Source organism: Gymnogyps californianus, chromosome 8 (genome assembly GCF_018139145.2).
Source record: "Gymnogyps californianus isolate 813 chromosome 8, ASM1813914v2, whole genome shotgun sequence".
NCBI classification, from domain to species: Eukaryota; Metazoa; Chordata; class Aves; order Accipitriformes; family Cathartidae; genus Gymnogyps; species Gymnogyps californianus.
The window spans coordinates 17,125,703-17,141,227 of record NC_059478.1 but is presented as its reverse complement, the minus strand read 5'-3'; the positions used below and the strand labels follow the sequence as shown (position 1 = coordinate 17,141,227).

The window sequence follows — 15,525 nt, the reverse complement described above, 5'->3', positions numbered from 1 at the left end:
TTCCTTTAATTCAGATGCTGTTGTTTAAAAACAAAACCCCTGTGTTTAGGCTGTCGCTAAAAACCTACAATGCTGAAAATCACCAATGTTAAAATAACTTGGTTCCAAATAACTTTAGAACTGACCCAGTGTAGTTTCCATATCCTTGATGCTATGACTGAAAGGTTGGGGTTTTTTTTGTCTGAAACGTTCATGATTACTCCAGAAGTGGAGTGCTGTTAAAAGCACATTATAAATAATTGCAATATGAGAAATGTTCATATTTGTTAAAGCAAAATCATTTGATCTAATTCATCAATGTATCACCTTCATCTGTGTAAAAAGACCCAATCCTATAAAGACTTCCTTATGCAAATTTATGGACATTTGGAGGAACAGTTCCCCAATATAAGGCAATTGGGGAATATAATTATATTCCCCCAAACATAAGGATTACTATTGAAAACGCCCAAGTGGGATGACGACAAATATTTTATACGCATTACTGATGAACTAAAAAAAAGTCAGTCTTTCACAAGAAATAACGATGTAGCCCTATGGCGAGAGCTTAACAGCAAGCTGTGGGCCCCACCCGGGACCCGATCGTGGGCAGCGCTCAAGCGGCACGTAGAGGCTGCCTCGAGAGTCGTTTATACAGCGGCTCGTAAGACTAAGCCTATGCAGACTGGTCGAAAAAAAGAAAGAGAAAAAAGATAAAGTGTTCACCGCTAACGCGTGAAAGACAGTTTACCCGCAGCCCGCTTGCAGCCCCCCGCAGCCCGGGTCCCTCCTGAGAGGCCGCGGGCACGGGGCGCCGGCCAGAGAGCGTCGCGCGCAGGCTCTATGGGCGGTGTGCAAACACTCCAACAGGTGGCTCCGTGGCGCAATGGATAGCGCATTGGACTTCTAGAGGGTGAAGGGATTCAAAGGTTCCGGGTTCGAGTCCCGGCGGAGTCGTAACTTCCCTTTTGTGTGGCCGTCCCGTCCGTGATACACCACCACCCCCCCCCCCCCCCCCCCCCGGCTGAAACGTTTTTACCCCACTCTCCCGTCCCTTACCTCACCGCCGGAGCAATCCGGCCACCTCACCTGACGGTCCCCGGCGGCCCTCTCCCGTTAGGGAGGCTCTGTGGGCCCCGCCTCCCGGCGTGCCTAACGGAGAGCGGGGAAGGCTGGGAGCGGGCGGAGACAACGGCACCAGCCTCCACCGAGCGTGGCAGCGAACAGGCCGTCTACGCGCGGCCCCAGCGACGTTAAGATGCTTCACCGCCAGCGAGAAAGGCGGAGGGCCGAGGATGGGCGCCACGGCGAGTGGCCGTTTGCCTCCAAGCCAGCGGGAGAAGGGCTCTCCTCCTCCCCGTCCCGTCGTCTGCCCTCAGGCAGCCACCGCCGTCCGCGCGCGAGGCAGCGCTGAGGCGCGCGGGCAGCAACCGCCGTCCGCGCGCGGCGGGGGAGGGCGGAGGCGCGCGTGGCGCCCGCTGCAGCCCCCCCCCAGCGGGCCGGGGCTCCCCGAAGGAAGGAGGGCGGCCGCCTGACCGCCGGCTCCCCGCTGCCACACGCAACAAGTGTTTTAAAAATACATGGAAAAGAAAAGCCCCCAAGCAAACCCCCGCGACAGCCACAACTCCAGCAAATTTGTCAGTGCGTACAAACCAGCCTACTTACGCTGTTATGTTTCTAGGACAGTCTTCGGAAAGTAATTTTACTTGAAAAATAAGACTGTGCCTTTCCTGGAGGCACTTCAGCGATGGTCCACGATACATTTCTGGTTAAAGTTACTTCCGAGCAACAAAACAAGCCCACAAAATGCAGTAGACAAAACTGAAGCATTTAACGGTTGAATACTGGCTCTTCTTCCTAACTTACACATACCTATAGATGGAAGATGAAGAGCCATTTCAATAACAGCAATCAAAAAAAAGTGGGTGGTAAAACACAAAACAGTAGCAGCACCAAACAAACGTCCTTGATTTTGCTCAGGATTGAATAAATTGTAAATTCATCTGATTCATCATTTTATTCATGATTTTATTCAATTTGTGGGTTTTTTGATAAATTATTTTTAATCCTGCATGTGTGACTACAGCCTCTTTTTCAAACTGTAATAATGTTTATTTAAAAGCAATAAAGGAAAAATCCACATAATTGAAAATGAAACACACCATCAGGAACATTAACTATCACTGTTTTGCAGCACAGTAACCCACTCAAGAATGCCATCTAGCTATAAAATATACATAGCCCTTTACAGAAACATCAAACTTTCTCAGAATTCGCAGATAAATAGCAAAACCAAAACCTCTCTCTGTTAACCCCATAAAAAGCAACTAAATCATATGACAGAAGACAAAATGTTCCTCCTTCAGTCACTTCCAGCAATGCATTTCAGTCCAAATACTATTTCCCTTATTTGTATTTGAGGATAGCTTCATAAAATTTACTTAGTTCCTAGTGAAAAAAATTTGAAGGCAGAGGCTTTTACATATACATGTTTGCATATTGTAAGCAATATTTACATAATCAATACTCTAAAAATGCAGAAGTTAATTAAGGGCTACAGTCCAAAAGAAAAAGAAAATTGCAGGTTCAAGGACCAAGGCATTTCCTAGAGGTAAGCACGGGGACAGCTCTCCTGCGATACCGGCTGTGCAACAGATGCTAATGTGAACTCAAGTGGAAAAGTATAGGGACACAATTCCACAGAGTATTTGTATGAAGAGGTTTTTGAGGAAAATGTTGCACAGACAACATAGTATTTCAGAAAGAATTACAGCAAACAATATAAATTGGACAGCTGCTGCTTGTTACAAATTTATGGAGTAACTAAAGAAAGCAATGTGAAGGCAAAGAGGCAGTCTAGTAATCAATAATAATCCTTACATCTGCCCGGATATGAAGAAGAACTTTTTTTGCTGCGGGGAGAGTGAAGCAGTGGAGCTCTGGGAAATGCGCAGTCTCCATCCTTGTAGGTTTTCAAGACCTGACTGTATAAAGCCCTGAGCAGCCTGGTCTAACCCTGCTTTGAGCAGGAGGCTGGGCAGGACAAGCTCTCATGGTCCCTTCCAACCTGCGTTATGGCAAGATTCCACGTCTCAGCAAGACTTACCTAGGTAGGCTCCTGTGATAAAGACAGGACTTCTTAAAAATTAAGAGATCAAAAATAGTTTTATCACATGAAAAAGAGCGATGATAAGAAGACACCTTCAGTTCTAAGGAGACTAAGTTGATTACAGAGAGAAGATTAAAGACCCCCAAAGAAGGAAAAAGGAAGAAGCGTGAACAATGAGAGCACGACAGAGAAAAGTCAGAAGTATTTTACCTCTGTTCCTAAACTAACCATGTCTACTAGTGGCACCACAGCAGCAACACCTCAGCCACTGTCAGCCTAATCCCTTTTCATTACAGTCTTTTGGTTGCAACATCTAGGAAATGGACTGTGAACTCACTGGGCTGTACAACCATTGGATAGTCTCTGCCCCAAGGGCAAGAAGAAAAAGGCATACTGGCAAAACCAAGGGGAGCATAAAGAAACAGGAGAAAGGAATTATTACTGTCCATACAAAACATTCCAGTGACATCCAAAACAGCAATAGGTGCATATATTAAAAAACCCAACACGGTACCTACTGCCCTTTACTCTCCGGGAAATTTCTTGTTAATAATGGTTTATGTCAATAAAGGCAGAATTACAAATTAACACAAATATTTCTGACAGCCATTAAAAGAAAATATTGCTTGCAATTGATAGACAAAGTTTCTCAAACGATGCTAGTGTTTCACAAATAATTTTTTGATGTATTTGAGTATTTTCAAAGAAATCTGATAACCTGATAAGCTTAGGCAATCACATGGTGTGTTTTGTTTCTACTTTCTCCCCAGCAACTTAAACCTTATGTCAATTTCAATCAAATTTAATTGAAAGGTAGAGGAGTCCAAAATACTACCTGCCTACGCTTTTATGAAAACTGGTGGTTAAGAAAAGGTACACTAACTAGTGCCTTAACTAAAAGAGGCTGAAGCACAAGCTCAGGCAATAGCTGACTGGCAAGCTGGCAAACACAACGCGCAAGTACTACCCTGCAGCCCAGTGAACACTGTCCAGTACATCTCACCTCTTGTTCACACAGAAGAACATGGGCACTTGCTGGGCACAGTGTGTGGCAAAACAGAAGACATTAGAAAAATCAAAAGAAGGGAAAGAAAGGATATAGAATATGAAACAAATCCTTCACTAGCTATGTTGTACGTGAAGTAACTTCTGTAACTAGCTATTGAGCAGCCTGAGCAACAGACATCAAGTTGTTGCTTGCTGTGTAACACCAAAGCTCGCATTTCTCTTTTAAGGTCTTTCAGAGTTGTACATTGGTTTTCCAAAGTTGCACTTGAACATCCCAGGATGCAACAGAACGACAACTACTGTGGTGCCTTGTTTTCTTCCCTCACCGTTCAGTATTAACTTTTTTGTGCTTCCATGTCTCATCCAGAGAACAAGACACCACAGTTGTTTTTGTTGGCTTTTTTATCATTTACAGAGAATCGAGATTATTAGCATACATATAATTGTATTAGAATAGCATCTGCATGTTAGCTGAGACTTGGGGACAGGTGGTTCTACTTGTATGTGTTTGATACTTCCCAATGAATTCACTTTACTTTGCACACCATTCACCTCCAGGCAGTCAAGACTTTTTAAGGAATCTAGATTCCCATCTGTCTCTGGTAGCAAAACATTATGGTCAGCTTCAGAAGAATATAAAAACCCCCAAAGGATCAGGGGAAAATTTTCAAGCTTCAGTTGGTGATCAATATATACCATGATGCTCACTTCATTGTAGCTATGTCCAGCACAAATAGCTAATCCTTAAAAAACCAACTACTTCTCATTCTCAGTAGTAGAAAATTTCATGGTTAAACATTGGTCTTAAACTTCTTGTACAAGATCTGCAACCTTTAGAATTCAGTGTTCATATGGTAAGAAAACAATCAACACTGCTGGTCCTCTGATAATCAGTCCTAAATCTTTCTCACCCAATCTACCTAAGACAATATAGCAACAGTTTTATTTCTTCTATTATCCATCTTTTCTGCCACCTAAGGGCAGTAACTGAGTTACACTAATTGTAACAGCAATGTAATAACCAGGTCATTAAAAACCAACCAAATACCACAACAGTTCTGACAATCACAAAAGGTTATGAACCTTCACTAAAGGGGAACTGAGCTGATGCCAACTCTGGTTCTATAATGGTAGCAGAGGCCTTCCAAACTCACTCTATTCATTTACCTGAAGAACTATTCCAAGTCAGCTACCAGACCACAATCTGAACACTACACCCTAGATAATGGACCCCACTGTCAAGTCATTTTCAGAAAGATCATTAGACAATTATCAAATGGTAAAAATTAATAAAAGCAACATATGACTGAATGTTAAAATTTTATATATAATAGATATTTACATTATTTTATTTATTAAACAATATGTAATTTATAGCTTCTTTATTATTTGTTTATATCTATTTATAAATTAATTGATTTTTATATATATAGAGAGAGAGAGATATTTTTAAAAAGTGTATGTGTACACACTGAATTCCAGGACATTCTGAATCCTATTGTGGTCAGTGTTGAAATAAACCCTTCACAACCAAACTATTTCTCAATACCTTCTATTACAGAATTGGCCAGCAGCACCTCTGACAAGACATGGAAAAATTCGTTCTGGCACATAACGGGAGCCAAGGTGAATTACACACATAACTTTAAACTGAATTTACTAATTCACTGATGTAAAGACTGAAGCCTGAAAAGACCACAATCCATGAAGCTGGATTTTGTGCTCAGATTTAACAATATGCTTTCATATCGTTATCTTTTTACATGAACATTAATTTAAATAAAAATTTAGTTTTAAAATGTAAATTAATTTAAATTTAGATACCTGATCATTTGATAAAGCTCCCTACCCAATTCTCACTGCAAGAAGTACCCTAAACCTCAATTTGCACGACCTGCAATCTTAAAAAGAAAAAAACACCACAACTGAAGCATTCTGTAAAAAGTTTTATAACAAATAAGTTGTTCCAGCTTGTTATTTTTCTTCAAGTCTTAATTGTGAAATTTCTTCTTCTTCCGATTCCTCTTCCCTGCTGCAAAAGCTGCTTTTTCACTCATGATCTCCTGATACTTCTTTTTATTATATCTGAACAAAATAGATAATTTACTTTTAAGCATTGTCAACCAAAGTTCAGGAAAAGATAACATGGAAAGTACTCTACATATATAATTTGCCAAACTGAGTTCTCTCATGTTTTCTGAGTCAGATTTCTTTAATTTTATACACTTATGCATAGGTAAAGGGAAATCAACACTTGGACTAATGATAAATGCAGGTAAATTTGTTTTGGAAGTAAATTTGATTGAAGAATCATTAATTTTGGCATAACCAGGGGGTTCTTCATTGCATATGCAATCACATTTTGGACAGTTTGCTAAAACACTGCTACTGCTTACAGTGGGAAGACTCATCAATTTCGACAATACTATGGACAAATTATACCCATTTGTATACTGCCTTCTCAGCAAACGCAAGATAATCAACCTTATGCTACTCAAGATTGAAAACCGAGATGAGATTAACACTAAACAATGACTAGGATATACTTACTGAATATGAGTTGCTAGCTCCTCTAATACAGATTCTTATGTACCTGTACCAATTACCACAACGGATCACTGCATGCTGAGCAGTACTGAGGCTTTTAATTGCAACACTGAAACCTGACAAATATCTGCACTAATGCTGAAGTATCTGGTTAAAGCCTTTACTTAACCGCAACATAAATTAACTGATCAAATTTCAAATACATTCATTTTTATAAATAGCTTCTAATAAATACCTTATAAATCAGGTCAAGCCAGAAAGCCAGTTAAGAAATAGCTATATTAACTTGCCTTCCTAACATTAATAATTAATTTACAAGCCTGACATCAACCTTATAATCTCAAATCATGTACTACTTCCAAGAAAACATGTCATTATGTGGAGAAAAAAACAAAAGGTGCAGATTAACATCATGTAATAACCAATATCAGAACGGATCAACTAAGGGATCTACTCCAGAACTTGTAGGTTAGGCAGACATTAATTAATCCAATCATATTCTTCAAGTAAGACTTCTAGCACAATTTTGATTCCTATGACAGCTGGCAGACTGACATGCTTATAAAATGAAATCATATCAACTTTCACAGAATTACAGTCAGCACTTTTCTATCAATTATGCCAAGAAAAATTAATCAGTCTTTAAACAACAAAAAAAAGTGCATGCATAGGCATAAATCACTCATTCAGAGCCTTTGGTTTTTGGTGTAAGCCTGTGCAGACACTTATTTTAGAAGTGAACCAGAATAGGGCTGATATGTGTCTCTTCAACACTGACATTATTTTAAGAGTGGCTGCCAATAGCGATGACCTCAGTTGGATAAAACCGTTTTATGAAGATAAAAAATATGCTGTCTCAGTCTAATTATCCCCTATCCCTTAGATCTTCTCAATGGCAGTGCTGCTGAAGTGCTAAAGCAGACTAAAAAGTTTTCTTTGAAGTATAAAAAAAGCCATATAAGCTGAATAAAACCAAGAAAAGTTATATAGTTAAAAATACTCCTCTCTTACATAGGATATTAGAATTACAAAACTGTTTTTAAATACCTTCTAAACTCAGAATCTGCAAGCAGCTCTTCAACAATTGTTCTCTTCCTTTGTTTCTTAGGGATTCGACTATGGTAAAAGTCTATGGGAGAATCAACCACAGTTCCAACCTAGAAAACAGAAATGAAAACATTCTTACTGTACAGCAAGATGTTGATTATTTTGACTTTTTTTTCTTTTTTAAATCCTCAGTGACAAGTGTAGAGACACCTACAGAGAAGATCAGAATGGTATCTTAAGAGGGCAAAATATCAAAAGAATTAAGCAATGTTTTGTATGCAGAGTCACTTTTTGTCTTGTTTAGTGCACAGAGGAGGGCCTGAGCTTTAAGACTGTATCGTTTTCAAGTTTTCAACACTGGACTGCTGCATCAACGCTTGTATTCACAAAAGAAATCCAGTTCTTAACTTTTAAACATTTTCCCAAGGAGGGAAAGGAAACCCTTATAACCATCTTAACTCTTTCCTGTCTCTGTCATTGTGGTGGTTTTGCTAGATGGCTAAACAGCAGTTAATCCAGCTCTAATACAAGGGCTTCATCCTGGAATGCATCACATTTTTTCCAACTGGCACGTTAGCCAGTTCTGATGATTCCAGTTAGTAGTGGAGATACATGGAGTACATGTAGTGAAAACAGACCTGTGCAGATCTCATTATGTGGAACACTTCCGTCTAAGTTTTTCTATGCCCAGAAACTTCAAAACATACAACAAGACCCACCCTTTAGAGTGAAGTGGTAATATTTTGAGAAATGAAAACAATTTCCTCAAGCATCTAACTATTCAAACAGCTGTAAGCAGATGGAAGCCTACTTCTATAGTTTCTGCAGTAATTATTTTCTTTATGCAAACTACTTCAAAGCTGAGAGCTACAGCAGCAGAAATTCTGGCTGATCACAACACTAGCTGTCTCCATTCAAATTGTATTAGCTCGTAAGAAAATAAATGCCAATTATTTTCTACACTCTTGTTAAAAAAGGCTAATACTTTAAAAAAGCACTGAAAATCTAGTCCCCTGAGGGTTCAGAGTACAGATTAAGTCAGATGTTTGTTCACTACTATGAGATCAGCTGAAATTAAAAAACCCCAGCATATACACAGCAGTAATATAGAGTTAAGCAGTTGTAAACTGCAGCCAAGTAATCAAAATGCTTTAATAATTAAGCTATGAAATGAAATCAACGTAGAGGCTTCCTACAACATAGGCAGGGAATAAGAATAGCTGTTCAAAACTTCAGCAGTACAATGCCACGTTCTGCTGCTTCCTTACCTGGAAATATTTGGGTAGACCATCTCTATCATTCTTCTTATAAAAATGCTTAGGGTCCAACGAAGCTCTCATCTTCAAAACTTTAAGATCATTTTTCAGTTCACTTGTGATTTCTGGCGCTTTCATACCAAACCAGCCGTCACCTGTTGTCTTCTCTCGCTCTGCCTAGGATGCAATACCAAGAATAATAGATTTGCATTCAGCAACTAGGACAGGATAGAGCAGGGAACTCTCCCCTCCAGAAGATGGATAAAGCATTTAGAACATAACTCTGTACCTTTAAATAGTGTATTTTATGACCCTTATAATAAGAAGGTCATCAGCACTGTATTAATGACAGATTTGTACCATCTGAGCACATGATCTTTCACTTCACTGTCCTGGTGACTAAAAGGATGACTTTCACAGGATGGCTCAAGGAAGACACTAAATTGCAGATCATCACTCCACTTCCAGTGAGGCCTCTATAGGCACACAGTCCCAGTATGGGGCTTTCTATGAAAGCTTGTTTTGTTATTTGAGGCATTATCAGCTCTTCACTTACCCTGCGCTGTTTCTTTAGCTGGTGAAGCGATTCCCTGAAGGGTGGGACACATTCCTTTTTTTCAAAATCTGGAGTTATTATACTCTTCTGCAAGAGCTGTAAGAATTTTTTTTTAATGTTACACAGTCATCTCACTGATATAAATTTTACTGCTTAACCATATTTACAGAACCTACTAAAGGAATCATGCAGAATCTAAGCAAGCATAATAATACAATACTTGAACTTCTTTGATCCACGACCAAAGTAGTACAGATTGTCAAAACAGAACCTTGGCCAACAACAGAAAGCAGCTGGCTAGCTCTGGAAGAAGTGAGATAGCAAATGCTCTAGAATAAAGAGGGCTATCATGGACGAGCCTAAGAAAACAGTCTCAATGAAAATAACACATTCCCTTTATCTCAAAGGGTGCTTTTGAAATAAAACTGCTAATTCCTTATTAGGGAGAATACAGACCTTTATTTACTGAAATTCATTCATACTGTAGACTAATGTCGTGGTTTAACCCCAGCCAGCAACTAAGCACCACGCAGCCGCTTCCCCCTCCCCCCTCCTAGTGGGGTGAGGAGGAGGAAAGGAAAGGGAAAAAAAAAAGTAAAACTCGTGGGTTGAGATAAGAACAGTTTAATAACTAAAGTAAAATATAATACTAACAATAGTAATAATGAAATATTATAATAATAATAGTAATGAAAAGGACTATAACAAGGGGGGGGGGGGGGGGGAGAGAGAGAAAAAAAACCCAGTGATGCACAATTCAATTGCTCACCACCCGCTGACCAATGCCCAGTTAGTTCCCGAGCTGCGATCCGCACCTCCCGGCCAACTCCCCCCAGTTTCTATACTGGGCATGACATTCCATGGTATGGAATACCCCTTTGGCTAGTTCAGGTCAGCTGTCCTGGCTATGCTCCCTCCCAGCTTCTTGCACACCTGCTTGCTGGCAGCGCATGGGAAACTGAAGTCTTTGGCTTAAGATAAGCGCTACTTAGCAACAACTAAAACATCAGGGTGTTATCAACATCATTCTCACACTAAATCCAAAACACAGCACTGTACCAGCTACTAAGAAGAGAGTTAACTCTGTCCCAGCCGAAACCAGGACAACTAAATATCTTGTTAGCAGACCTTCAGCTCATGTACCATTAGGCAAAGCTGCAGGCATAATCAACTTTGTTTTATTTTACAAGCTAATGCTAGTACTTGCACTGCTTTTCAGTTTCTGAAGTGTCACATATATTTAAATTCTTACCATTAAAACCAAACGTAAATCCACACTTTGGCCAAAAAGAATGGAAGTTCTCAGCAAACCGTAAAACAGGATACTTCTTTAAAAACAAGTAAACCAACCTTATTAAATTAACATCTTCCTGTTACTGTAGTCATAGGTGACTGCATAATTGTAAACACATTACCTGATCCTTCTTTTTCTCCTTCAGTTGTTTAATTACACTCGATCTAGGCTTCTGGTTTTTTGCATCAAAACTAATATATAAACCTCCAAGCTTCTTGATATTCAAACCAGGGTCTATGCTGCTGGAAAGATGTAAACTAAAAGAGAAACAGTTAATGATTAGAATATTGTAACAAGCATGCAGCTAAACCTTCCACTGTCCTCTGCAAAAGATAAACAGAAAAGATATTTTTCTTATTCTTCCCACTTAGGTTCAGTTCTGCAATGATTTTAAGTCTCAGTATCTAGAAGAAATACAAAATTTAGAGCTGACAGAAGATAAGGGAGAAAAAAAATCATGCCATTATATGAAGTGAGAGTTTATTAAAGAACAATACCTGTGGAATCACTTCCACAAATCTTTCATATTAACTCTAATGCTGTATTATCATCTTAGATATTACCATCTTCTATAAAATTGAATTCTTAATTTGTTTAACCTTGCCAAAAGAACTCATGACCAGCATCCTTCTTCTATACATTGAGAAGCTTGCTAGCTAAAGAGAAACAAAACCCACAAAAGCACAAACATGTGGGTGGTAAAAATATTGCCAACTCTTAGTGAAAAGTATGAAGAAGATAGAATTCATCGTGGGAATGTTTAAGTCCTTGTCTGTATAACAGCACTAGGAATAACGTTATTAAACTTTTCAAAGCTAGTATGTCTCACATTTTTTTCATTACTTCATTCAGGCAGCCAAAGGAATGTATCCGCAAACAATGTACGATGGCTGACTCAAAAGCACGTTTTTGATGACAAAAATGCTTAAAAGCTATAAAGTATTATGGAGAAATATGGTAATATTTAAAGAGGTACAACAGATATTTATTGTAGCTTGAATGCTTATTAATACAAGCCCTTTACAACTTGCTATTAAACTGTGACTAATCTTCTGTAATGCCTTTACACTGAATGCTTGGCTAAGTTTTTGTAAGGCTTCTGGCTAACCTGAAGGTTTTTAGAAGATTAAGACTTATTCATCCAACCTAAACAGAACATTATGCTTTAAACATATGAAGCATATAAAGGGATTTTAGCAGGAGTTGGACCACAAGAGCTCAAGAGGTCCCATCGAACCTAAATTATTCTATGATTCTATGCTGGGCTGATTTCACTTGAAGTGTCACCGTCCCACAGCACAAGAACTGAAAACATAAAAGTATATGTGACTGTTTAGGATTAAAAAGCATCATCTAATTAGGCAATGTGTAAGGAATTTACTGGACTTTTTGTTATTTATATCCAAACTAAAAAATCAACAATTAAGAAAACTGTGACCTGAATAAGCAATTAAGTCAACCTGACCAGTTTAACCCAGTTTCACATTTTGTTTTTTAAGCCAAACACATACAAAGCCTCCAGATGCCTAAATACTTCAGAGTTCTGTTCTGCTATGTACAAAACTGAAAAAACCCCAAACCCTCAATTTATGGACTATATCTGTGTTTTATAATCTGTGCAACCCCACTTTCCACGTCAATATGACTTATGTGATGAGACTACTCCCTCATTTATTCCACGTCATTTAGCACTTAATGTACATATCCTATACATATGCTTGAATGAAACGCAGATTCTTTAGTTATTGCCAGAAAGATACTTACATGTCAATCTTATTTTTCAGCAAATCATCATCTTCATCTTTCTCATCTTCATCTATCAATTCCTCTTCAGCCTCTTCCAGATCTGAGGATTCTTCACCTTTTTCACTTCCTTCATGCTTACTTTCAGCGTCACTATCTTGGTCTACCTGATCTAGATAATACTTTTGGCTGGAACTCATGCCAGGCTCAGTATCAATTACAAAAAGCCCCTCAGCATGCAGTGAACTGTTTTTTAAAGATTTGTTGAGGGAAGGAGCCCTCTCATCTGCCTCTCTGTAACACAGATTCTCTTCAACTGTATCTATGTCCGCCACATCACTATTTTCAGACTCATCGCTTTCATCTTTGCTCAGAAACAGTGCAACAGAATCGTTTCCACTGCTTGATCTTTCACTGCTGTGGGATACAGATTCAGCATATTCTCCTGTTTGATCTTCACCACTGTCCACACCGATTTCAAGCATCCTGCATCTACTAACGCTATCAGTTCTTTGTGCAACAGCTATGTCCTTTTGTGCGCTGCTCACTGCACTAGCTTGCTCACCCTTTCTTAATTTATTAGCATGGGTGGAAGACTGCTGTGCATCTGCCTCAGCATCTGCTCTTTTGCATTCTGGAATTTCTTTACTTTCATTTGCTGTTATTTGTCCTTGGGATTCTAAAAATTGTTTGGGACTCATGTAATCAGTCAAAGAAAGATCCATACGCTCTAATTTCCCCTCCCTCACAAGTATTTTACTGTGTTCTTCTTGTATTTGGCCACATGCTTCCTCTGAATCATCTATCCCAACAGACTGTGTATTTTTTATTGCTTTTTTCCCAGGTGATTCAGTGTAATTTCGTTTCATTTTTGTAAGACTGCTGGGTGTCACATCATTCAAAACCTCTTCTTTCACGTCTTCGCTCTGGGTTGTATTGGCAGATTTGGAAGAACATTTGCTTTTAGGTGAACTGGGTTCTTTTTTATCCTCAGTGACAGAGGAAGCATCTTCTGTGTCAGAGACAAGTTCTGCAGCAGGTCGAGAATCAGAAATTACTACTGGCTCAGATTTAACGGTGTCCTCAATTAAATTCTCATCTTCTGAAACAATTCGGTTTCCTTTCTCAGTCTGCTTAGTATTTTCTGCTTGTGATTTCATTTGCATGCTCCTAGTAATTCGTTTGGTAGTGATGGACGGTTCCATATGAGAACTTAAGCAGCATGACTCTGCATCAGAAATATCTTCACTCTGGGCTTCACGAACTGTATCTGGCTGTAATTTCTTTTTGCTTTGCCTGCTTCTTGGAGTTCTGGTAACGTTAGGCATCTGGACACCAGAAACAGCAGAGGAACAAGACTCAGCTTCAGAGACATCATCTTCATCTAGAATCCTGCTTAACTTATTTAAAAAAGCTGTCTTGTCATGTCTTTTTTTGTCAGGAGAATCTGGTTGATAAGGAACTACAATTTGTCGTCGTCTTGTTACTCTTACAAACAAAGGTGTCTGAAGACCAGACACAGCAGAGCAGTTTGATTCTGTTTCTGACACATCCCCATCAGCTTGTGGTTCAGCAACTGATTGTGCTGAATGAACAGTTGTGTTCTCATTTCTAGTAATTTGCACCTCTAAGCTATCACTGACATCTGACTTTGTTTCTCCATGTTCCGACTCTTCCAACTGAGATTCCTGAATTACCTCTGGCTTACGAATTGATTTAGTTCTTCTTCTAGTCATCCTCATAGACACAGGAGTCCTAACTTCAGCAGATACCATCTAGAAAAGGAGTAAAAAAAAGTATGCTATTGACATACCCATAAAAAGGATGGTATACAAATGCTATACAAATCACTAACAATCTTTTTAAACAAATCGACTCAAGCAGACAACATATTACTTGTCTCTGCGTAGCCCTATCTATGTGGAAGAACTGTTAACAAACCATCCCTTGCTTATCAGTTTGTCTACTGTCTTTTGGGCAAGGCAGGAGAAGAAACACACACATCCACTAAGAAATATAAACAAACATTAAGAAATACAAACAAATATCTTCTAACTCTAAAAAGTTCTGGCAAGCTGTCATGGGAAGCAAATCCAGAACTGATGTTCAGAAACATTCAAAGATTTGCTCAAGTATAAAACACTGAAGCCTAGCAACTGGCAGGATGTGCCCCAAAATGGTTTCCATAACCAATTTTAGCAGTTTTAGGAACAGACTGGCCTCACAGCAACTGCAACGGTAGGTATAAGCTCCTTCTTTAACGATGCTTGTAAGTTACCTGGAAGGCCATTCAAAATTTTGGCAAGAAAAAACACTCTGCAACAGCAGGATCCTCCCAAAACAGAACAAGGTTGGATCAACATAAACCACGCTACCTAAACGATCAGTATTTACGCAAGCGTTTGCATGTCTAGTGGAAAAGCCACAGAGAAACGCTAAAATAACTGCAGTGCAAAGAAAAAAAAAAAAAATACCCTAACCTTTAACTCGCAACGTTAAGTGGTCTAACAACCTACAACGGCGGCAAGCCCCGACAAGGGAGGGCGGTGGCAGGGCCAGCCCGGCAGCGCCCCGCAGGGCCGGCTGCGGAAGGGCGCCGCTGCGGCACAGGCGGGGAGGCGCGGCAGGCGGGCACGCTGCTGCCCCTACCCCGCCGCCGCTCGCTACCCCCAGTCCAGGCTACGCAGCCGCCACCGCCGAGCCCCACGGAGCCGGCCGGCTCCACCGCCCGCCTGCTGCAGACACCGGGGCTCCCGTGGCGAGGCCGCGTGTGCGCGTGAAGATGGCTGCCGCGGCGGCGCCGCCCCGCACGGCGGGTGGCGTCCGGCTGCCCGCGCCCCCCCCCCCCGCTCCCGGCTCCTCTCACCTCCGCCGCGTCGGCGGGCTCGGGTCCGGAGGGGCTGCCGCCGCCTCCCTCGGCCCGCGCCCCCTGCTCCCTGCGCCGCGCCGCCGCCCTCCTGGTGGCCACCATCTTGTCAGCCGCGGC

The 15,525-nt window shown here is 40.5% G+C and overlaps 1 protein-coding gene and 1 non-coding gene across 2 annotated transcripts; one reads left to right on the top strand and one right to left on the bottom strand.

Annotated features, from left to right (window-relative positions):
- Nucleotides 1-851: 851 nt before the first annotated feature.
- On the top strand, nt 852-936 carry TRNAR-UCU (transfer RNA arginine (anticodon UCU)). The gene is given in 2 exon segments: nt 852-888; nt 901-936. It is a non-coding gene; the product is annotated as a tRNA-Arg (tRNA).
- Nucleotides 937-6,027: 5,091 nt separating this feature from the next.
- On the bottom strand, nt 6,028-15,525 carry DNTTIP2 (deoxynucleotidyltransferase terminal interacting protein 2). The gene is made up of 7 exons (XM_050900647.1): nt 15,406-15,525; nt 12,561-14,314; nt 10,918-11,053; nt 9,503-9,598; nt 8,959-9,123; nt 7,691-7,800; nt 6,028-6,181 (listed from the first exon to the last, which is right to left on the bottom strand). Exons 1-7 carry the CDS (start codon nt 15,508-15,510, stop codon nt 6,088-6,090), a joined length of 2,460 nt encoding a protein of 819 aa, XP_050756604.1. The 5' UTR covers nt 15,511-15,525; the 3' UTR covers nt 6,028-6,087.

Excerpts from the sequence above, each read along its gene's own strand:
- DNTTIP2 (XM_050900647.1), bottom strand. The coding sequence starts at position 15,510 with ATGGTGGCCACCAGGAGGGCGGCGGCGCGGCGCAGGGAGCAGGGGGCG. Across the intron at positions 14,315-15,405 it reads AGCCCGCCGACGCGGCGGAG|ATGGTATCTGCTGAAGTTAG; the intron begins GTGAGAGGAGCC and ends CTCCTTTTCTAG. Across the intron at positions 7,801-8,958 it reads GTCTACCCAAATATTTCCAG|GTTGGAACTGTGGTTGATTC; the intron begins GTAAGGAAGCAG and ends TCTGTTTTCTAG.